Source organism: Trichosurus vulpecula, chromosome 2 (assembly GCF_011100635.1).
Source record: "Trichosurus vulpecula isolate mTriVul1 chromosome 2, mTriVul1.pri, whole genome shotgun sequence".
Classification (NCBI taxonomy): Eukaryota; Metazoa; Chordata; class Mammalia; order Diprotodontia; family Phalangeridae; genus Trichosurus; species Trichosurus vulpecula.
The window spans coordinates 34,492,766-34,517,869 of NC_050574.1; the positions used below are offsets into that span (position 1 = coordinate 34,492,766).

The 25,104-nt window shown below is 44.3% G+C and overlaps 1 protein-coding gene across 1 annotated transcript in view; it reads left to right on the forward strand.

The window, feature by feature from the left end:
* Positions 1 to 25,104, forward strand: part of LOC118839020 (zinc finger protein 850-like) — a 902,460-nt gene that overhangs the window by 21,504 nt on the left and 855,852 nt on the right. Inside the window, exon 6 of the mRNA XM_036746407.1 lies at positions 16,167 to 17,172. Within this exon, the coding sequence (XP_036602302.1) occupies positions 16,167 to 17,172 (1,006 nt within the window). The remainder of the gene's footprint in view (positions 1 to 16,166; positions 17,173 to 25,104) is intronic.

Consider the following 25,104-nt stretch of genomic DNA (forward strand, 5'->3'; position numbering starts at 1 on the left):
AGCTGCCCCTGGAACCTCTTACCAAGGCTTCAAGACAAAGCCCAGAAATCCACGTGAAGGAGCAGAGAGTGGATCAGAACAATCCTCAACCACCTTGCCTGGGACGATGGGGACCTGCCGGAGGCCACATCACCGAGAACACAAGGATTTGACCCAGATTCTTGAGAAGAAAGGTGAGACTGACAGAAGAACAAGGGAGGTGGGTGGGGGCTTGGGGGTGCTCATGGATGAGTAGATGGGGAGGGTTGGTCTTGGGAAGAAGGTAATGAGGGACTAGAGTGTTGAACTTGGGAAGGGTTCAGATCCTGCATCCAAAGTCCTTTCAGTATCCCACACCCACGCCCAGACCACTCTCCAAGACAGGAATCCTTAACCTTCTTTGTGTCCTAGACCCCTTTGGCTGCAGTCTGGTGAAGCCTATGGATCCCTTCTCCGAATCAAGGTTTTACATGCTTAAAGTGAAGTACATAGGATAACAAAGCAAGCCAACTGTATTGAAATACAGTTATCAAGTTGGTAAAAAAAAATTAAGGGCCCCCAGATTAAGAGACCAAGTTCTAAGACTGTAAATTACTGATGAGGTGAAGATCCCCTTCAGGCGGATGAAATCATGGTTCTGGACCAGAACAAAAAAGTGCCTTCCACCTCACCATGTAGGTTTGAGGCACAAATGAAATCATGTATGAGAAGTGTTTTGCGAACTTTAGAAAGACCCCATCGATGTTGATCATTATTGGAAAGAGGAGGGTTCCCTTGCATATGCTCCTTCCAGAGCCACTGTGGGCAGTAATGTGCCCCGCCCCCCCCAAAAAAAAACCTTTGTTGGGGAGAACATTCTCTATTGAGATGACATCGAGGCAGCAGTGCATAGAGCACTGGGCCCAGAGTTGAGAAGACCAGAGTTCAAATCCACAGTCAGATATGTGACCCTGAGCAAGTCACTTAACCTCTGCCTGAGTTTCCTCCTCTGTAAAATGGAGATAATTAAAGTGCCAAGGGTGGTTGTGAGGATCTCATGGTCTGGGAATTTGACTTTTCACATATCCCCTCTGTGGTCTTACTTGGTTCTTCTTGGAGTCCTCTGAGGCAAGTAAAGCAGATGTGGTTATCTCCACTTTACAGACAAGAAAACTGAATAAATGTCGTGAAGTTTCAAGACCAGGACATATTGGAGACTGGAAAGGAACCTGGGGCTCCTGAGCTTCCTTGCCCCTTCTGTTCCAAGACCTCTCTCATAGTGAAAGTGATCTCTCCTCCAGGCTGATTTCTAATGAGAACTAGAGAACTCAGAAAACTGATTTACATCTTAAAGAGTCAGGAGAGTGAAGAGAGATGTTTTTTCCTTACTAAATATGGAGGCATCCAACACCCTTCACATCACCAGCCAGCCTTGGAGACAGAGATTCAAATTCTCCTTGTGTGTCCCAACTTCCAGAGTCCACCTCTATTTGGTCCCTTGGGAAGACAGAATCAGGGCCTCCAGGGGTGACCACACCCATTACCTTCTTTTCTTATTCTTGGCTCTGGTGGCTCTTGTGGTCAGACCTTAGAAAACTTTAGAAACCAAAGAGGCCTTAGATCCAGCATGAATCTCCTCAGCCCCGGACTCAGGTGGGTGGTCATCTAGCCCCTGCTGGAATACTTCCAGTGACGAGGAACTCCATGGATTGTTAAACTGCTCTTTTTGTTGTTGGCCTCCTCTGATCATTACCCCACATCTATTTTCCTGTCCCATCTGTCCTTGGTTCTAGTTATGCAGCCTGGAGCCAGACAGAATAACTGTGGCTTCCTCCTTCAGGGAATCAATGACGTCCCTCAGCCTTTTCTTCTCTATCCAGTTGAGAGTCATGGACATTTGGAAGGGGCCCTTCTGAGATCATCTGGTCTAACCATGTTGTTTTAAGGAAGAGTAACGGAGATCCAAGTTGGCCCAGAGTCTTTGGGTCTTTGGCTGTCATCACTGTTCCTTTGTTCTTGAAACCATTCTTCATAACCACACCATGTTTCCTAGACATCGTCCTTAGCCCTCTCCTCTGCACAGTCTCTGGTTTGGCGGTGTATAAGGCTAGGCGAAATATTCCAGATCTTTCAGTGATGGCGGGGGACATTGGGATTGCTGCCTCTTGGCCAGGATGCGATGCTCCAATTATCAGTCACGCAGTCCAAGGCTGCATGGTCCCCACTCTATACCACTGGGGCTACTGTTGAGTCAGGCCTATGCAAACCACAGTAAAAAGATGTCTCTTATGATTATTTTAATAAGCTTTATTCTTTGGAGTTATTACACTCAAGAGTCTTGGCATCTGCTGCTGTAGAGTTTCATCTTGTTGGTTTGGGTCCATCATTCCATTCTATTGGAATCTTAATTCAGCTCATAAATATTCCTACTTCTCTCACATTGGTGTCAGACACACATTTTCTAAGCATGCCTTTTGTGTCTCCATTCAAGGCCATTAATAAGAAACATTAATGAGAAGATAGCCAAGGGTAGGTAGGGCCCTTTTGGGTATATACCCGAGATTCCAGGTTGACACCAGCTGTTAACAGCCTTTGCCTTTAGGGACACTGATTCAGTGAACCACAAATCGATCTCTTTCACTCATCATTCATCCCCCATTTCTACATCTTGTCTGCAAAGTTATTGTGACACACTTTGTCAGCTGTTGGGCTGAAATACAGACAAGTATTTTAGTCTGGGGCTGGCCCCCTAATTTCCTCGCTCAGTCACCATCTCCCAAAAAGGGAGGTGACGTTAATTTGTCTCGACTTGCGTTCAGTAAAGCTGTTCCTGGCTCCTTATAAATCATGTTTCTTTGGGCTCATCATGATCTGTCCTCAAGTTATGCTCACGATTAAAATCAAGGTCATTTGTCTTGAGTTCCACAATCCCTTTCTTTTGCTTTTATTATTTTTTAAAGCAGTCTCCAGTCTCCTGGCTTTTCCCTGCTTCTCTAATTTTTCCTAGGAGCCCATCTGCAGCTGCTTCAGGATCCAGGCAGGGGATTTGCCTGGACTTGGAGAGCCAGTGTCCTCCCAAAACTCCAAGCAGCTCCCTGCCATCTTGGACTCAAATTCCTTAATTGTGTGTGTTTTGCATTTTCTCATGTAATCCATTCTTTTTCATGGAGAAGAACAGAGCAAAAGAAGAATTTATGAGTTGTGCTTTCTCCCCTTTGCCTCTTGACATACAATCTGCCTGATGCAGAAGACCCATTCCTTCCATGTTCCTGCCTTGCACACACCTCCAATGTCCTTTTCCTTGTCTCAAACATTTTCCCCAGGTCTAGGCTCTCTTTCAGGTTCACATCCCCAACCATTTAGCAATAATCATACCTAGCCCTTCATAAAGTTTTATGGAGAACTTTACACACAGCATCGTCCCATCTCTGCCATCTCCCTTCTGAGAAAGACAATCCTAAGTGCTCAGAGGACCTCAGACTGAGAGTAAGATGGCACCTTAGAGGTCCCTCCTTTGAAAACTGAGTTAGCTAAGATGCAGAGATGGGAAGTGACTCAAGATGCCAATGGCATTGTGTGTCTCCTGTGTTCGAGGTTTGGGTACAAAGAAGGGGAGGGAGGACCTCTAACTACTCACACTCCAGCTGTTCTTCCAGGGGCTGCCCAGAGAGCAGATCTCCATCAGCAATGTACCTTCAGTCAGTCAGCACAAGCATTTATATGCCAGGCACTGTGCTAGGCGCCGGAGGGGACAGTACACATGAGGAATACTGGATAAAAGTGAGAAAAGCCCTGCCTTCAGGGAGGTTCCATTCTACAATATTTTGCTTCTGCTATTGTTTGGAGCAGTGGAGAGTGCCAGAAAGACTCATCTTTCTGAGTTCAAATCAAGCCTAACCCTTACTAGCTATGTGACTGTGGGCAAATCATTTAACCCTATTTGCCTCAGTTTCCTCATCTATAAAGTGAGCTAGAGAAAGAAATAACAAACCACTCTAGTACTTTTTCCAAGAAAACCCCAAATGAGGTCACGAAGAGCTGGACATGACTGGAAAATGATTGAACCAGCAACATCGCTTTGATCCATATTGGGAAATTTCCCTTACCTAGCTCAGAGATCTGTTAATTAATCAATAAACATTTATTGAGCACTTACTACACACCAGGCACTGTGCTAAGTGTTGTTATATATTGCTACAAAGATATCACATGCATTGTGTCTTCTATTATTGCCCAAATGTGCTCTACTAACTACCCAGGTCTCCATGGATTTCGTACAGGTATAAAACTTAAGCCACAAGTCCATGTTAATGATCACCAAGCACTTGCTGTGTTCGGGGGCTGCACCAGAAAGCCCCTCTCACCTTTCCCTTTCTGGAGGAGACTTCTGTGCCAATGAGCATAGACAACCAGATTAGTCTCCTTCATGGTCATTTGTGTTTCCTCAGCTCTGCTGTCTCAGGATTCGCCCTTTCCTACAGAGGGGAGCACCGAGAAAGAGGGAATGGCTACCAGGCAGCCAACAGTCGGCTCTCAGGTGAGGTGGGTTTTTTCTCCCCTGTCTGACATGCCAGCCAGTGCACACGCACCTTTGTTGCGCCCAAGCTTCTTTGCCTGGGCAATCCTCACTCATGCAGAGACCTGAGCCCTCATCCATCATCCTTAGGACACAGGGCCTTCTCATTTACTATTTTATTTTTTCCCAGTTACGTGTAAAAACAATTTTAACATTTTGTCCAAGTTTTGAGTTTCAAATTCTCTCCCTCCCCTCCCCACCTCATTGAGAAGGTAAGCAATTTGACATAGGTTATATGTATGTAGTCATGAAAAACACATTTCCACGTCATTTTTCGAAAGAAAACACAGACAAAAAAAACAAGAAAATTAAAGAAAGCAAATAAAGTCTTTGATCTGCATTTAGGCCCCACCAGTTCTTTCTCTGGAGATGGACAGGACCTTTCATCATAAGTCCTACAGAATTGTCTTGGATCATTGTATTGCTGAGAATACCTAAGTTATTCGTAGTAGATCATCATACAATATTGCTGTTACTGTGTACAGTGTTCTCCTGGTTCTGCTCATTTCACTTTGTATCAGTGCATGTAAGTCTTTCCATGTTTTTCTGAGAGCATCCTGCTCACCATTTCTTAAAGTACAATAGTATTCCATCACAGTCATATACAACAACTTGTTCAGCCATTCCCCAATTAATAGACATCCCCTCCATTTCCACTTCTTTGCCACCACTAAAAGAGCTGCTATAAATATTTCTGTACACATAGGTCTTTCTGTGCCTTTGGGCACAGTTCCAAATTGTTCTCCAGAGTGGTTGATTCACTTTACAACTTCACCAATAGTATATCACTGTTTTAATTTTCCTACATCCCCTACAACATTTGTCATTTTCCTTTTCTGTCAGATTAGCCAATCTGGTAGGTATCAGGTAGTAGCTCAGAGTTGTTTTAATTTGCATTTCTTTCGTGAATGGTGATTTAGAGCATATTTTTTTCATATGACCTTAGATAGTTTTGATTACTTTGTCTGAAAACTGCCTGTTCATATCCTTTGACCTTTTGTCAATTGAGGAATGGCTCTTATTTCTATACATTTGATGCAATTTTCTGTATGTTTGACAAATGAATTCTTTATCAGAGAAACTGACTGTAAAAGTAATGATTACAGTAATGATTTTTTACAGTAATGATTACCAACTATGTATTTCCCTCCATCCCATTTTGCCCGTTTATCCTACTGTCTCTCTCTTCTTCTACCCTGTCCATTCTCAAACGTGTTTTGCTTCTTTTACCTCCCCCAAACTGCCCTCCCTTCTATCAGCTCTCCTCCCTTCTCATTCCCTTTCCTTCCTACTTTCCCATATGGTTAGATAGATTTCTACGTCCAACTGAGTGTGTATATTATTTCCTCTTTGAACCAGTTCTGATGAGAGTAAGGTTCATACGCTCTCTTCCTGGCTTCCCTCACTTTTCCCTCTACTGTAAAATCTTTTTCAGCCTCTTTTATGTTAGATAACTTATCCCATTCTACTTCTCCTTTTCTCCTTCTCCCAGCACATTCTTCTTTCTTGTCCCCTAATTTTTTTTTAGATAATCATACATAATCACATTCAACTCACACCTCTGCTTTCTGTCTATATCTTCTAACTGCCCTAATAATGAGAAAATGTTTTCCCATGTAGGAATATAGACAGTTTAGTCGTATCAGATCCCTTGTGATTTCTCTTTCCTGTTTGCTTCTTTTTCATCTTGTATTTGAAAGTCAGATTTTCTATTCAGCTCTGGTCTTTTCATCAGGAGTGCTTAAAAGTCCTCTGTTTTTTCCCCTGAAGAATTATACTCAGTTTTGCTGGGTAGGTAATTCTTGGTTGTAGTTCTAGCTCTTTTGTCCTCCAGAATATTATATTCTAAGCCCTCTGATCCTTTAATGTAGAAGCTGTTAGATCTTATGTTATTCTATCAGTGGCTTCACAGTATTTGAATTATTTCTATTTGGCTGTTTGCAGTATTTTCTTCTCAATCTGGGAGGTCTGGAATTTGGCTATAATATTCCTGGGAGTTTTCATTTTGAGATCTCTTTCAGGAGATGATCAGTAGATTCTTTCAATTTCTATTTTACCCTCTGGTTCTAGAATATCAGGACAGTTTTCCTTGATAATTTCTCTAAAGATGATGTCTAGGCTTTTTTTTTTTGTTCTTGGCTTTCAGGTAGTCCAAGAATTTTTAAATTATCTCTTCTGGATCAGTTTTCCAGGTCAGTTGTTTTTCCAAGAAGATATTTCACATTTTCTTCTATTCTTATCCTTCTTTTGCTTTTGTTTGATTGTTTCTTGATATCTCATAAAATCATTAGCTTCCACTTGCCCAATTCTAACTTTTAAGGAATCATTTTCTTCATGGAGCTTTTGTACCTCCTTTTGCATTCAGTCAATTCTGCTTTTTAAGGCCTTCTTCTCTTCATTGGATTTTTGTGCCTCTTACCATTTGGCCTAGTCTGTCTGTTAAGGCGTTATTTTCTTCTGTATTTTTTGTGTCTCCTTTACCAAGCTGTTGACTTGTTTTTCATTATTTTCTTGCATCACTCTCATTTCTCCTCTCAATTTTTCCTCTACCTCTCAATCCTTTTTGAGCTCTTCCATGGCCTGAGACCAATTCGTATTTTTCTTTAAGGCTTTGGATGCAGGAATTTTTACTTTGTTGTCTTCTTCTGAGTGTGTGTGTTGATCTTCCTTGTCACTATAGTAACTTTCTGTGGTCATATTTTTTTTCTGTTTGCTCATTTTCTAGCCTATTTCTTGACTGTTAACTCTACACTAAAGTGGGGCTCTGCTTCCCAAGTGAAGGGGGTACCACCCCAAACTTCAGGTTTTTTGTGCAACTGTTTTCAGAGGTAATTCTGGAGACCTATAAGTTTTTGCCTCATCCAAGGTGGAATGATTTAGGGAGAGGTGTATTTACTACTCTCCTGTACTGTGCACTGGTTTGTGAGCAACCACAAGCATTCTTTTCCACCCTGGAACTGTGACCAGGGTCCCTGCTCCCCTGTGGCCACAAGTTCTGCTGTGCTAATGCTCCTCTCACTGGGACTAAGACCCAGGACCTCGACCCGGATCATAGTATAGACAATGCAACAGAGTCCTGCCCCTGGTGCCAGCAAAGGGACCCCTATAAATCTCCTTTTCACCTGTTGTCTGATCCCCTTACCATCTGTGGGCTGGAAACCTCCACTGCTGGTAGTGATTCAGTCACCCCGAGGCCTGCTCCTGGTTTGCTGGGGCCTAGTCTGTGCTAGATTGTGCTGCACTCTCACGCTGGTGCAATAGACCTTTCCTGACTACCTTCCAAGTTGTCTTGGGCTGGAAAATTGTTTCACTCAGTCTTTTTGTGGGTTTGCCTTTCTAGAATTTGTGTAGAGTCATTATTTATATGTTTTGGAGGGGTTTGGGGGAGAGCTCAGGTAAGCCCCTTCTTTTACTGCAACATCTTGGCTCCACCTCCGAGAATGGATTCTCTAGGCAATTCTCTGCACTCAGTGTTCACTCATTTATCTCACCAACGTTGCTAAGGCTTCTAATGGAGAGAGCATGGTCCAGTGGAAAGAGCCTTGGCTTTGGAATCTGAGGATCTTAGGTTGAATTCTGACTTTGCCACTTATTTCCTTTGTGACCTTGTGCTTAATCTTAACGTCGATGACTCTTAATGGTCCTCTTTTTTGAAATGGAAGGAAGAGAGTTGGTGCTGAACTAGCCTATCTACTCTTTTTAATGAAACTAAGTCTGTGCTGGGTGCTGTGGGCATTGGTTGATGAGTTGTTGTCCTTCGTTCTCGAAGAGAACCAAAATGACATCAATATACTTGAGTGCTTGAGTCAAGATTCAATGTGTCCCACTGTGGCTGATCAGGCCAATACAAGCTCGAAATGCTCTACTGCAGGTCAGGCACAAATAGTCCATGTGAACATTTGGGGTGGATACTCCAAACTTACGCATTCTGCGTTTCCTTTGAGCTGTTTCAATTCTGCTTTGCTTATAGAGCACAGCACCTTCTCTGATGTGGGCATCCCATGCTGAGTGGTCCTGTGTCAATGTCTCCCATGTCACACAATCAATTGAGAGTTCTTGAGAGTGTCCTTGTATGGCTTCTTCTGACCACCATGTGAATGTTCTCCATGAAATAGTCTCTTTGGCAAGCGTACATTTTGCAACAAACAACACGGCCAGCCCATCAGAGTTGCACTCTCTGAAGCAGAGTTTGAATGCTTGGCAGTTTAGTTTGAGTAAGGACCTTAGTGTCTGGTACCTTATCCTGCCAGGTGATCTTCGGGATCTCCCTAAGACAATTCAACCCTGTGGGCATATGAGAAAATTAAAAATCACCAACCTTTTCTTGGCTGCCTGGTATGAGGCAGGTTCTTTCCCAGGCACAAAGGAAGGAATACCAAGTCAAGACGCAGCCCCTGCCCTCCAGGGCAGTCTAGCATGAAACACCATCCCTTTCCTCAAGGGACACGATCTCTTCTGGAGGGACTGAACATGACACACATGTATTAACACACAGAAGCACATAGATGTCCTACATATACAATACTTTGATGTTGAATGAGTTCTTTGCTCACCACTGTCCTGTAAGGTCAGTAATACAGATATTATTATCCTCATTTTATAGATATGCAAACCGAGGCTCCATGAGGGAGGGCCTTGCCCATGATCATAGAATAATGAAATCTTAAGAGCTGTAATTAGGGAACTCAGAGGGCCTTCCAGTCTGAACCTGTTTCCATTAGGCCGTGAGCTTCTTGAGGGTAGTGCCCAACTCTTGCCTATCACTTGGCACAGTGCCTGTCACAGGTATTTATTATTGTTTAGTCATTTTCAGTTGTGTCCAACTCTGTGACACCATTTTTGGGGGGTTTCATTTTACAGATGAGAAAACTGAGGGAAACAAGGTTAAGAAACTTGCTCAGCATCACACATCTAGGAAGTGTCTAAGGGCAGATTTGGACTCAGGTTTTCCTAACTCCAGGCCTGGCACTCTATGCACTATGGCACCCCCAGCTGCCAGTGGACACGATAAATGTTTATTAACTGACCATTAGGCTGATTTTTCCTGATGAGAAATCCCTTCTGTGACATCCTCAACAAGTGGTTATTTAGTTTTTGCTTTGAAGACCTCTGAAGATAGGGAACATGCTAAGTCTCCTACCCTGGCCTACTCCATTGGGGGACAGGCCTAATTGTTAGGGACCTAAGTCTGTAGCTTACTTCTGCTTCTCCGGAGCACAGAGGAGCCTCGTGGAAGACAGTACAGCTATCCCTCCCAAATTTTTTAAAAATTAAATTTCATCAAAATCTTTCTACTTTTGCCTTCAGAATTTCATTCTAGAGAGCTCCCTATCTTTCTCCCACCCTTGATGGCTGCTCTCACATCACCCTTCGGCTTTCTCTTCAGGCTAATATCACCAGTTTCCCCATCCAGTCTTGGGAGGCCCCATTATCCAATCCTCTTACCACTCTTCTTCCCCTGCTGGATGCCTTTCACCTTGTCTTGTCCTTCCTTAAGATGAGAGCAGACCAGGGCAGAGGGCAACGTTTGTAGTCATTGTACTGCCTCCCTCATTCTGGATACAGCATATCCCTTGATGCAGCTTGGGGCAGGCATTGGCTTTTGTGGCTTATGATCCTTCTTGGGCTGACTGCCTTTGCAAAATATCAGGCATTTAGCCTATCACCTATCATTTTTTCAGACTCCTTGAAATCTGATGTCCCCAAATCTAAGGAGCGCATCGTACTATGCATAGCTCTCCTCTTCTCTGTAATGAACTCTAGTATAGTGATCACTTTGCCTTCCAAAGATTTCACAGCCACTAAGTGTCAGTTGGGATAAAAAGAATCACAAATCCCACAGAAGCACTTGTGGTAATAAGGCATATTAGTTACAGAACAACTTCTATTTCACTCCACAGAAAACACATAAGAGACTCATGTAGTCACCCCTAAATAGTCAGTTCAGTTCTTTACTTCATCTTCTCCCACTGCCCCTCACTTCATTCCCCAGACTTATCATGCCAACCTGTGGTTTGGACACCCTTTGGAAAGTAATCCATTTTGGGGTTTTCTGGAGAGATGAGTTCCACTTTTACTCTAGGGATGTGTACCAGCTTGTAGCTTACTCTGCTTCCCAAGATCAAGGACTGTGTTTAGTACAGCAGGAGGCACATAGCAGGCACTCAATAGAGATGTGACTTAAAATACTCAGATCCAATAGCTGGATGATGTCAAAATCATTTCTTTTGCACCTTGGCCCCTGTCGCTGTCCTCCCCCAAGGTCAGATGCAGCAATGGTCTCTGGGCAAGCTGGAATGCATGTGATGTTTCAGGAGTCAGTGACATTCAAGGATGTGGCCGTGGACTTCAGCCAGGATGAGTGGGGGCACCTGGACACTGCCCAGAGGCACCTCTACAGGGACGTGATGCTGGAGAATTACAGAAACCTGGTCTCCCTGGGTAAGGACAGTTTCCTCTGAGGCCCAGCATCGGTCCTTTGGGTACGTCGGCCTCCTTGATTATTGATAGCTATGGGCCTTCTGGAGATCACCTCTGCTCTTGATACTGGGCTCCAGGGTCACATGTCCAGTGCATTTGTGGCCCATACACTATGTGTTTCTACTGCTGTTCCCAGGAAGAAAGCCCTGTGCTTTGTAGATTTAGAATTGGCCAGATTAATTGGGCTGCCCAGTGGACTCTCCCCTTCTTACTCTCTTTCCTCAGTGAGGAGGCCTTTGCAGGGGACAGGTTCCCATCCTGCTCGGACAGACAAGCTCTTTTTCTCTCTGAACCCAAAAAGCAGGTGCCCTCTCCCTACCCCAACCTCCAAAGCTCCTTTGTGCCCCCCTGCAGGCTATGGCCTCTCTTCCCTCAAGGCCACGTGGCTGGCACCAAGCTGTCTACTGACTCCCTTTTCCCCAAACATAAGCAGACACACCCCATTTTTCTTCCCATGAGCAGGGCTGGTCCAAGCCCAGCCTGATGTGGTCTCTTACTTGGAACGAGGGGACGGACCATGGAGGCTAGAGAGAGAAGACCTCAGAAGCACCCAGCCAGGTGAGTGAATGAAGAATCCAGGGAGGTGGTGAGTACTCAGAGTGACAGCTTGGCAGGGAAAGGCCACACCTTTAAAAGGTTGGGGAGGGGGCTGCTGCCCAGTGTCCCCAAGCCTAAGGGGCCTTTGAGAGCGTTAGGTATGAGTGTAGTCATGGACTGAAGTAAACATGAAGGTATCTTTATATCCAATTCTGTCTTCTCATTCCTTAGAACCATCCCCTCCTCCTTGGCATCCCCTCTCCTCAGCATCTCCCCCCTCCTCAGCATCCTCCTCCATGTACTCTGTGGATTACACTCCCACAGCCATTATTCCCTGACCCTGCCACGTCTGCTTTTTGTCACAGATTCGCCATCTCTGCCTTTAAAATCACAGGTTTTTCCATTTTAAAAAATAAAACAGACAAAACAAAAATACCTTTTATTTGACTCTGTTACCTCTTTTTCTTCTACTGTCTAACTATGGGAGTGAACTTCTGTGCTCCATGCCTCCCAGATCCCTTTCCTAACACCCTGCCTTAGCCTGGCCTCCACCTTCACCACTCTGCTGACAGCATTCTGTCCTGCCTGCCCAGACATCGTGATCTTTCCTCAGTCCTTGTCCTCCTGGGCACTTGACAGTACTGAGCAGGTCCTGTCTTTAAAAACAAAAACAAAACAAAACCTTTTCCCCTTCACTGGCCTGTGTAACACTCAGAATCTACTGGGCCTCCATCTGTCGCTGTCCCTCAGAACATTTGAATTCAAGGTGCTGACCCTACAGAGGCCATTGGGATCACCTGGATTTGGGCAGAAGAAGCCATTCCTCAGGTGAGACCTGAAAGGAAAGACACAGACTGTTGTGTCTACCCAAAGAGACCCTCATCCTAATGGAGTAGAATTTTGTTTTTGTTTTAATCTTAACAAATACTGAAATAAAATGAGGAACAGATTCCTGAAGAGAACTGTAATTTTAGACTGCACACAAATATTAATGTAGACATTTGCAGTAATGTTCTATACACACATATAAACATGATGACAGTAACAGTTGATTTGCTGTCTGTCTCCTTCCCAGCTCTTCCATCTTTACTTTTTCATGCACTAGTTCTTTGTGGTTGGTGGTTGTGGTTTTTTTTAAGTCATAGTAAGTGTTTGTTGTTCTTTTCATTCATTCTTTCGTTGCTCAGCCTCACTTTGTCTTTTCTGATTTCTCTCTTTCTATTCATATATGTCATTTTTATAGGATAGAAATATTCTGTCATAGTAGTGTACTACCATTTAGTCAGGCATTGCCTACCTATTGAATATATAGGCTATGTCCAGGGTTCTCCTATTACAAGTAAAGTAGCTGGGAATATTTTTATAGACATGGAGGTGTTTCTCTCCTTTTAATATCATTCTCATGACCTAGTTATTTTTGTGGGATCATTGACAAAAGGTGTAGTCTGTATCATAACCCTTATTGCATGTTGCCATGTTAGTTTCCAAAATGATAACACTGATTTCCCAATTCCACCAGGGGTGTAAACAGTGTTCCTATTTCCCTCCAGTCTCACCAACATTGAGTTTTATTGTTCTTGACCATCTCTGCCAATTTGATGAACAAGGTGGTAACTCAAAGCTGTTTTAATTTATATTCCTTTAATGGAGAGGTTGAGCCATTTCAAGTGATTATTGATTTGCGTTTCTTCTTTGGAGAATTGTCTGTTCATACCCTTTAACTTAACTATTTGTCCAGTGGAATGGGCATTAATTGCTCTTAGAAATTTGTATCTATTCCTTACAGATTCTAGATGTCAGATTTTTATCATATATATTTACTACAAACATTTTTCCCCACTTTGTTTTGTTTTAATTTTGGCTATATTGTTTTTGTTATACAAACTCCTTTTATGTGTTTGAATCTCTTTTGTCCCTAATTTCTCCCTTTTGCTTGATGCAGAAGAATTTTTTTCTTCTCTCTGGTTGAGATAAAAATGATATTTTCCCCCTCCTATACGTTTATATTTAGATCATCAGTCCATCTGAAATTTAATGTTGTGATTTGTGTGAGAAATGGGACTCATTTTCTCTCATGCCATTTGCTGATTTTTCTCAGCTATTTTTATTAAGTCAAATTTCCCCAGTGTGTGGAATTGTCAAACACAAATCTCTTACATTTATTTGATTTTTTCTGAGTTCTCTTGGGCTTCGTTGAGCTATTTTAAAAATCCAATACTAGAGAGTCTTGTGTACTTACTGCTTTAAGGCATACTTTGAAATCTAGTGGGACTATTTCCTTTTTATCACTTTTTCTCTGGTTCCCCTTAATACTTTTGCCTGCTTTTTTTGGATATAAAGTTTATTACCAGTGTGCTTTTTCTAGTAGGGGGAAAAAACCCTAAAAATAAGTTAACTGCTTCCTATGATACTAAGGAATGAAATTTTGAAAATACTTCCATTTTCTCACTATCAATTTTGTCCATTCACCAAATATGTGCCAGGTACTATGCTGGCTGCTATGCATACACAAATGAAAATGACATTGTCTTTGCCCTCAAGAAGCTTACATTTCTCTCTTTTATGGAGAACACTTTAGCTTTCTTTTACTCGAAGTGTTTGCAGGCATTTATGGGCTGGTCATTCAGCTGGACCGCAGCCTTCTGGGAAGCTGATCATAGCTAGAATATGAGAAATCCTTAGGTGGCTTCTTGCTAATAACTCTCCTGATTGAGAGTGATCTATGGCCCATCTTATTCAGCTCATCCTTCTCTTCACAAAGGGTTTAGGAGTAAAAGCTCCACCTTTCATTTCAAGGGAGATTTTTCCTACATCCCCTATTCCTTGATCTTTCTTCTTCTAGGTCAGAAACAGGAAAAAAAAATTGGAAAAAAAGCTAATCTGCCTCTCTTTCTCTGACTGATAAGACCCTTCCACTCCCTCTCCTAATAGGGAAGAAGTTACTCCCGAGGCTCCTTCGCCCCTCCAGCCCCTCAGTCCTCCTCCTAGCAGGTACTAGTGAGTCTTCCTAGAAGGCTCCTAATAAGTGAGCTTTGTGTGGCTCCCCAGCCAAAGCCGGTTTTGCTTCTTAGAGACCTCTGCTCCTCTGAACATTGAAATGCATTTTGAACAAAAAAGATTTCATCCAAATTATTTTGTGGTTTCCTGCCTCACCTTTTTAAATGCTTCTTGTCTTCAAGGGTGATTCCCAGGTTGTGAACCTGAGTGATAAAAGAATGGTGGCCCCTTGCCTGAAATAGGGAATTTTCAGAAGATGGCTGGGGAAATGGAGTTGGTTTGGGATGTGTGAAATCTGAGATGTCTCTGGGACATGTAGGACATCCAGGCAGAGATGTCAAGCAGGCAGTTGGAGATATGGAACTGTAGCTCAGAAGACAGAGGAGGACTAGATAGGTAGATATGAGAGCCATCTGCTTAGAGGTGATCATTGAATCCCCTAGAGCTGAGAGTTTGACAAAAAAGTGTGTAGAAAGAGGAGAGCTCCCAGGGTAGAGCCCTGTACACGCATTTTGTATAGGGGGCAGGATGTGGATGATAAACCTGCAAAGGGAACTGAGAAAGACTATTTTGATGGCCAGGAAGCAAGACCCATGGGTCAGCAATGTCAAGTACTGCAGAGAGGTCAAGAAGGCTGAGGATTGAGAAGAGGCCCTTGGCTTTAGGAATGAAGAGACCTTTGGTGACCTTGCTACAAAAACTTTTCATCAAGTGGCGGGGATAGAAGCCAGATTGCAAGGGTTTGGGAAGTCAATGGGAGGTGAGAAGTTGGAGGCAATAAGCGTACACAGCTTTTTCTAAGAGTCTGGCTTGGAAAGCAAAGAGAGGAGAGGATCAGTCTGTAAAACCTGAGGTGCACTGTCTACACCCACTGCTGGGTCGTGGGGGTGTCAGCAAATGCCCAGAAAGGCCATCTCCCCTGGATCCCAGCCTGCTCCTTCCATTGATGCATCCTTTTGTCTTTCCCCTCATCCCACCACAGCTAAACGCATCCTCCAGGGACTATTCCCACCATTCTCCTCCTGTCCGGCAGGGCCAAGCTGACTATGGTCTAGGGCTGTGGTGAGGGAAAAAAAGCATGTCCCAGGCCTCACAGGGCTGGGATATGCAGAAATATGAATCATCAGCTCCTGTTGATAGCGCCAGTGTCTACAAAGCCTTTCCCTCACAACAACCCTGGGAAGTAGTTATGTTACACTTTATTATCCCCATTTTACAAATTAGAAAAGTGAGTTGCCCATGGTCTTACAACTTATAAATAGTGAGTATCAGGGCTAGATTTGGCTATAGGTCTCCACAGCCTGTGTCCTTTCTGAGTTGACGTTGATGAGCACTGATTTTAGTTTCCCATTCCTGTTGAAGGCCTTTGTTTTCTCTCCCAGCTCAGAGAACAGGAAATTTATGTATTTTTCTAATTCCTTTCAGACTCGGAATGTATGTCTGAGGCCCAAATGTCATCTCCAGTGTTGGAAAGAGCTATAAAGAATGGTCCCTGGGACTTGAAATTGGAAGAAACCTGGAAATGCAAGGAGAAGTTAAAGCGACAGCAGAGAAATCTGGAGAAACCGTTCAGGCAGAGTACAATCACGCACAAGAAAACACACAGTCGGGAGAAAATTTATAAATGTAATGAGTGTGGGAAGACCTTCAGCTGGAGCACATGCCTTACCAAACATCAGAGAATCCATACTGGGGAGAAACCTTTTGAGTGTGATGAATGTGGGAAAGCTTTTAGCCAGAAATCATCCCTATGTTACCATCAGAGGACTCATACTGGAGAGAAGCCTTATTTGTGCAGTGAATGTGGGAAAGCCTTCAGGTACCATTCAGTCCTTACTCAGCATCAGCAAATTCATACTGGAGAGAAGCCTTATGAGTGTGGTGTCTGTGGAAAAGCCTTCAGCCAGAATTCCTTCCTCACTCAGCACCAGAGGATTCACACTGGAGAGAAACCCTATAAATGCAGTAACTGTGGGAAAGCTTTCAGCCAAAGGGCTTCCCTGTATTACCATCAGAGAATTCACACTGGAGAAAGACCTTATGTTTGTGGTGAGTGTGGAAAGTCCTTCAGCTACTGCTCAGTCCTTAATCAGCATCAGCAAATTCACACTGGAGAGAAGCCTTATGAGTGTGGTGTCTGTGGGAAAGCCTTTAGCCAGAATTCCTTCCTCACTCAGCACCAGAGGATTCATACAGGAGAGAAACCGTATGGATGCACCGAATGTGGGAAAACCTTCAGGTACTGCTCAGCCTTTATTCAACATCAGAAAACTCATACAGGAGAGAAACCTTACAAATGTAAGGTATGTGGGAAAGCCTTCAGTTACTGTACCTCTCTTTCTCAACATCATCAAACTCACAGTGGTAAGAAACCCTATCAGTGCAATGAATGTGGGAAAGCCTTCAGCTACAGCTCATCCCTTACTCATCATCTCAGAACTCACACTGGAGAGAAACCCTATCAGTGCAATGAATGTGGGAAATCCTTCAGCTACAGCTCATCTCTTACAGAGCACGTCAAAACCCACACTGGAGAGAAGTCTTATGAGTGTAAGGAATGTGGGAAATTCTTCAGGTGGCGTTCATCCCTCATCAAACACAAGACTTCACACAGGAGAATAACCGTTGGAGTATAAGGCTCATTGAGAAAAGCTTAGGCCAAACTCATCTCTCTATTAAATAGCTAAGCACCAAACTATCACCATCTGTGGTAGCTCTGCCAACCCCCAGGCTCACATCTCCAGTGGCCTATCAGACATCTCAAACTGGATGTCCAGTAGACATCTGAAACTCACTATGTCCAAAAATGACCTCATGGTCTTTCCCTTAAACTTTCCCCACCTCCTGCCTTCCCTATTACTGTAGAGGGCAACACCTTCCTCATAGTGCTCAGGCTTCCAACCTAGCAGTCATCCTGGACTCCTCACCATCTCTCACCCTCTCTGCCATATCCAAGCTCTTGCCAAGGCCTGCCAATTTTACCTTTTCAACATCTCGTGAATATATCCCCTTCTCTCCTCTGACACAGCCCTCCCCCCTTGTACACACCTTCATCACCTCACACCTAGACTATGGCAATAGCCTGCTGGGGGTCTCTCCCTACTCTGTCCTCCACTCAGGTCCAACCATGTCACCATCCTACCCAATAAACTTCAGTGGCTCCCTCTTGCCTCCAGGAGCAAATACAGAATGCTTGGTTTGGCCTTCAAAGTCCCTCATAACCTGCCCCCCTCCCACCTTTCCAGTCTTCTTGTGTCCTCCCCAACACATTCTCCTTAATCCAGTGACACTGGCCATGAACAAGACGCAAGATTCTCCATGCCTCAGCTCTGAGCATTCTCTTTGGCTATCCCCCATGCCCAGAACACTCTCCCTCTGCTTGGACTCCTGACCTCCCTGGCTTCCCACCTAAAATCCCACTTTGTATAGGAAGCCTTCCCCTAACCTTCTTAATTCCAGTGCCTTCCCTCTGTTATTTATTTCCTATTTATCATCTATGTAGCTTCTTTGTATATATTTGTTTGCTTGTTATCTGCCTGGTTAGACTGTAAGCTCCTTGAGGGCAGGGGCTGAATTTTGCCTCTTTTTGTATCCCCAGCACTTAGCACAGTGCCCGGCACACAGTAAGCATTTAAGAGATGTTTAATGGTTGATTGGTTATAAAAGATTTTCCCCCTTATTTTTCCTTTTCCTCTTTGGTATATATTAGACTCTACCTGGAGTCAGTCACCTCCTCAAAACTTGTAGGATGCTGAGTCTGTGATCTGAAATAACAGCCACTTGGGGCACCTTCCTGAAGAAAGTTGTTCGTTAAAGCCACAAGCTTGAGTTTTATACAACACAAAGACATGTACAGATGGCTTTTTAAAGCAAAGGAAGTAAGAAATAGATGGTTTGGGCTGTGCATCTGTGAACTTTCTTTGATTCTATCACTAGCCTCAGCTCTCTTCCTGGCCTAACACCCACAACCAGTCCAAAAAAAGGAAGAAAGAAAAGCACCACCCCCAGCCTACCGCATGTTTAAACTCCCTCCAAGCTTATCTCGACTTTAGCTTTCTTGCAGCCTGGTTCTTCCTAGGGCTCTGTCTTCCGTAGCATCTCCCTTCTCTCTTCTAGCTCTTTAGAGTAGTTTGAGGTGCCGGTAGACTCGCCATCCCACTACCTGCATGGCACATTGGCCATAGAGCCAGCCTCAGTGTCGGGAAGACCAAGGTTCACATCTGCCCCCAACACACAGCAGGCCATGATGCTCTGGGCAACTCCTCTGTGACCCAGGAAACTGTAAGACTATGGAGTTTCTCAACAGTTGCCAATATATACATTGGTACAGGGGGCTTCTTCCTCAGGAGTTTCCTATGCCAGTGAAATCTCAATTCAGGACAAATTACAGGAAAAATAAAATAAAATAAGGGTGATCCTGGAAACTACTTATTTGCTTTGTCATACAAAAACAAGGAGCCCTGGAAAAGACCCCCTAAGGGTGATTTTATTAAATGTCTCCTTTACCTAATCCTGGGACCTATCCAGAGAAGCTCTTGGCTAAAGTTTGTAAGATCATTGACAGATGACAATCAGAGTTCCTGCCTTAGCGTCCTCCAGAAATTCCCATTATGAAATCTCTACAAGCGGGACTTTCCAACCCGGCCTTCAGAGAATGGCCCCGATGGGTCAGCATTGTTGTTGGCTCGTTTCAGTCACTTCTGACTCTCTCTGATGCTTTTTGGAGTTTTCTTGGCAAAGATCCTGGAGGGGTTTGCCATTTCCTTCTCCCACTCATTTTATACATGGGGAAACTGAAGCCGACTGGGTGAAGTGACTTGTCCAGGGTCACACAGCTAGTAAGTGTCTAAGGCTCGTTTTGAACTCATAAAGATGAGTCTTCCTGATTCCAAGCCCAGCGTTCTATCAACTGCGCCATGTAGCTGCCCTTAAATAATATTTGTAAAGCACTTCGTTTTTTCAGTCATGTCCAACTCTTCATGATCCCATTTGGGGTTTTCTTGGCAAAGATATGGAGTGCTTTGCCATTTCTTTCTCCAGCTCATTTTACAGATGAGGAAACTGAGGCAAGGAGGGTGAAGTGACTTGCCCAGGGTCACACAGCTAGTAAATGTCTGGGGCTACATTCAAACTCAAGAAGAATTCATAAAGGGTCAACATTAAGAGTGGAAAAAACTGTTAGTCACCACCTTCCCCTTTTCCCCATCCTGGCTATAAAAAACCAAAAACCATCTCCATCAGTATGAGAAGTCACTATATTTGGCATGACGACCAAACCCTAAGACTAAGAAACAAGGAGAAAGAAGGACAGGAACTTCCCTTGGGCACACAGAACTCATGAAGACATGCACCCCCTAAGAACTGCCTAAAAGCCTTGGTCCTCAGCTGGAGCACAGGTGTAAGAGGAAGGCCTGAAAGAATACGCAGGATCATCTCCCTTGTTGTACCTAAGGCTGGCCAACCCCTTCTTCACCTTGAAGTGCCAAAGGAAAGCATGGCCTGTTCTCAGAGGAGAACTAGTAAAAGGGGACATTTCAGCTTCCTCTTTCAGAAACTGGCCATTTCTTAAGGTAGCAGATGCCCTGTCAGGGGAGCTTTTCAAGCAGAAGGTAAATAAGCATTGGCTGGGCTTGTGGTAGAGGGGACTCATCCCAGAAGGGGTTGGTTGGGCAAAAAACCTTCATGGGATCCCTTCCTATTCTAAGATTCTATGATTCTATGGGGAATTTATATAATCCTTCTATATCTTGTAGGCTGTAAGGATTTGACACACCCCGAATTTATCCTTTTCAAGGCCAGGACCACAGAGGATCCCCTCAACTTGCAATTGTTCCTAGGAGCATCCCTGTCCTGGCCCCCTTAGAGCCTGGATGTATAAAGGTTGTAATAGGCATGTCCATACATGAGGATTAGTGCACAGGAAGCTGCCCTGAACTCGCAGAGCCTTAGGATCACTCGGAGGCAAGAACTCTTGGCCTTTTTTGAATCATCGATGGGCCCCTATGGTAGCCTGGCAAAGCTTACGGACACTTTCTCAAAATGGTGTTTTAAATGTGTAAACATACATGGATTATTGAAATTGTGTTATCAAAACATTCTTTAAAAGAACCAAGTTCATGGATCCTAGGTTAAGAAGCCTTTCTTGGGGTTTTGTTGCTTCTCATTCTTCCCTGGGGGGAGGAGAGCCCCTCTCTGCTTTTCTTTTTCTATGATCTTTTCTAATCTCCAGCCCAAAGGAAGCAGAGACACCAGAGCCTGACAGGGGGATGATTCTGTTTTATATGCTTTATAAAATGGTTGGTGCCTTTCACTCTCCTCACCTCCTTTTTAATTTTTTAAAAAACAGGCTTACAGGTTGATGGGCAGCTAGGTGGCACAGCGTATAGTGCCAGACCTGGAATCAGGAAGACTGCTCTTCCTGAGTTCAAGTTTGGCTTCAGACACTTACTATCTGTGTGACCCTGGGCAAATCACTTAACCTTGTTTACCACAGCTCCTTATGTATAAAATGAGCTGGGGAAGGAAACTGCACATTGAGTCATAACTGGGCAGATTGGCATGCACAAAAATTTTCTATAATTTAAATGTCAATTCAGGGGTTTAGTTCTTCCCCTCCCCCTACGTAACTTTTAAAAAATTAATAATGTACTCTGTGTTGTAGGCACAAGTCTACCGGAAACAAATTTATTTAATTTAACGTTAATAACTGGGCCATTTCTGGCTTAGAGACATTTAAACCAGCATAGTTCCCTTATGCCCTCTATGTCTCTCCCCAAGGTAACATACATAGAATCTTAGAGGAGAAAAATCACATACATAAAAATACAGTTTGGGGTTAACGTCCCTGAACAGCTGAACAACACAGTCAACATCTCATTGCTTCCTGGGCCACTCCTCCCAGAGATGCGTGTCTGTATCAATATCCAGACTTTCATCTAAATAGCTCTTCTTTTGAATGGGTCTTGGGCTACTTCTTTCTATGGATAAGGAAGGCAAGAACTCTAACATGGGAGGTCTCTGTGCCCTTGCATACCAGGGTCCACCCTCCATTCATTTCCTTATGAGAGACCTCTTTCTCCTCAACCTATCACCTACGTTTCCAAGAGACCTTTTTGAGGCATCTGGAAAGGGCTTCATAAACCAGAGGAAATGTTATTTCTTAATATTTGGGGGTTTTCCAACAAGGAAGTTGTACAAATATACCTATTCAATCGTTCTGATACTTACTGGCTGTCGGGTCACAAGCAGATGCCAAATCAAACCCAAATGAAAACACTCTTCAGCTACCCCGATATGACTCCTGTGTTTGCATTCAACAACTTGAGTTGATTTTAACAAGTTAGCAAAGAGGAAGGAGAGAGATGAGGGGAGGGCCAGATGGCAGTGGCAATAAGGGGATTCTAGGCGAGCAGAAGGTTGCTGCTGGTCCTTGGAATGTCCCCAGCTGCCGCCTCGGCTCCCAGGGGGTCCCAGGGCAGGGCCACTATTACAAAAGTGGAGATGCTGTGGGGTCAAGTGTGAGACTTCCCAGTCTCCGCTCAAAAGGTGGTATTTTGTGCTGGGGGTTCAGGATGCTTCCTCCCACCCTGTGTCATACAAAGCCACCAGACAGCGGGACAGTTACTGCATCTACCACCACCCTGGGCCAGGAGCCTGGTCCTCCACCATTTCTGATAGGGGATGTTGTTGTAATATCTATATCTGTTGTATCGGTTGTATCTGACTTTTTATGACCCCAAAAAGCAGAGCATGCCAGGCCAGCCTATCCTCTAGTATCTCCTGAAGTCTGCCCAAGTTCATGTTCATTGCTTCCATGACATTATCTATCCATCCCATCCTCTGCCGTCCCCTTTTCTTTTTGCCTTCAAACTTTCCCAGCATCAGGGTCTTTTCAATAAGTCCCATCTGCTCATTCTGTGGCCTAAGTATTTAAGCTTCAGCTTCAATATTTGATCTTCCAGTGAATAGCCTGAATTAATTTCTTTAAGTACTGATTGTTTTGATCTCCAAAGGACTCTCAAACATCTCCAGCACCACAATTCGAAAGTGTGGATTCTGCAGAGTTCAGCTTTCATTATAGTCCAACTCACAGGGGACAGGGTCCTCCAGAGAGTTTATCCCCCAGCCCCCCACTTCCCCTCTTCAGGGTAGACCCTTCTCTATTCCAACCCTTGCTGGTGGCTGAGCCTAATTCACGTATCCTAACTCCCCTGGGTGAGATGAGGCCTGCAGTGAGCTCTGACTGGTGAGTGATGCCAGCAGCCTGTTCCCAAGCAAGTTATTAAAAGTCAGGATCTCTCTCCAGCCTCAAAGAAGTTTTCATTATGTGTTAGGGATTACCCTAAAACAACAACTTGCCATTCTAGCCTCCTCATGGGGCTGGATGAGCCTTGTCTAGATGAGTTCAAATAAGAAAGCAACTGAAGGTTTTAGGAGACTGAACATTCATGGCATCTCCCAAGCTGGAGCTCAGTGGACAACTGAGGTGGTCCAATGTATGGCTGAGCAATAACCCTCCTCTACAGCCTCTGTTTGAAGAATGGGAAGGAGGGAGGGAGGGAGGATGGAAGAGAGACCATTTAAATATTGTCAGGTCTTATTGACTCCAGGCCTGGTGCTCTATCCACCTGTTGCACCAATTCTGCTAGCAGCTGCTGTGGGGGTGAAAGACCAACACAAGCCCAACAACAAGAATGCTGCCAGCACAGGTTCTTTTGATCTGCTTTATTAAGGAAAGTAATGTTAACAGGTTAACAATCTTACTTTAATCCAACATATACATATATCATTCACTTGGTTCAGGAGAAAAAGCCAGCACCCTGAACTTCAGAGCAAATAAAAACAAATTACAAACATACATTATAAACAGACCAAATACAATTCCTAGTTACCAAGAAGTCATCAACATCTGGGTTCACAAGCTGGAGGGCTCTTAACTACAGCTGCCCAGTCTCCACATCAACACTGCTCCTAGAGTGAGAGCCCCTGAAAATAGCTCTGTTCTCTCTTTTTGTACACTCTTTAGCCATCATCAAACGGTCATCTGAGCGACCAGAACTTAGCCTCCTACTATTGGCTCTGATCTTAGCAACTTCTCTTGGGACCCTGAGGGCTTCACACCCATGTAGGCTTAGCACCTAGCAGATAGGGGTTTGGGCCTGGGGGTTTGCACCTAGTAAGGCTCAGTCAGAGACTTCATCAATTTATCATTCTAAGACAGTAAGAAAGTCCCACCTTAGTTACCAATGCACCACCATACCACCTAGCTGCCCTGTATTATTAACTTGTATCTCATCACCAGTGAAGTTAATACAAAAAGCTAGAAGAGTTGGGGGCTAGGTGAACCAGTCCACATAGCAGCTGCAGTTCAGTGGAGACTCTGCCCAAAGGCTGGCAGTGCAAAGGAGAAACTATCCAGGATCAGCCCAGAGGGAGGGGCAGAGTCCAGCTAGTGATCCTTCGTCCTCTATTCCTGGGATGACAGTGGACTAACTACACTTGCTGGGTTTCTCAGATGATGCTTGAAGTGCTGCCACAGCAACAGCAGCTCACAGTTGGCTCCCTGCCTTGTTTTCCCCAAACTACAGAAGTGAAGGTTGTCAAGGAATTAACCATCAGGGTGGTATGATACATGGGTTGTCCACCAGGCAGCACTGCACTCTGATCATCTCCACCATACCTTGCTTGTATTTGTTTTCACTGTTTCTCCCATTAATCTATGAGCTTCTTGAGAGCAGGGGCTATATTTTTTCTACTTTTCTTTGTATCCCCAGCGCTCAGCACAGTGCCCGGGACATAGTAGGTGCTCAATAAATGCTTCTTGACTTGACTCAAGTGACCAGTCAAGCGGTTTTGTTAGTCTTCAGGGCTTCAAGGGGCTGCAGTATCCCCATTGCCCACCAGAGGGCGCCAGCCCACAAACTTTTATTTAGCCTTCCCCACCCACCAACCTCCCAGCCGGCAAAGTATGGAAGACGATGGGATGAGACCTTGAAATATTAAAATAATGGTGGTCTGGATTTGGCTCTCGGCCGTCACCCCGTGTCTGGAAGTCTTCCTGCTCTTGGTTGACCACTCCCATCCCGAGGGCCATGGATTCAGAGCCGGAAGTCCATGAAGTACTGGCCCCTCATTTTATTGGTGAGGACAGTAAGGCACAGAAGGGCACCCGTGCCCAGGGTGACACAGTGAGAAAGCGTCCCTGGTGTGGTTTAGAGTCGAGTCTTCCTGGCGCCAATGCACCGCCCCTCTAATGACAAAAGAGGGCAGTGACAAAGGCAAGGTCAAACTCAAGGGACCGACGGATAGCAGTCTCTTTTCCAATAATGGGAAGAGTTTAAGAGTGTCCCACCCTCATTCCAAAGCAGCTCCTAGAAGTCTTCCCAGATCTCTCTGAATCCATTATTTCTTCGAATTCTTATGGCACAATAATATTCCGTTACATTCATCGTACACGTGTCTGTTCAGCTGTTCCAGTCATTGGGCACACGCTTTTTCTAGTACTCTGCTGTAACAAAAAGCCCATCTGTGGATTCTTTGGCAAATATGGAACCTCT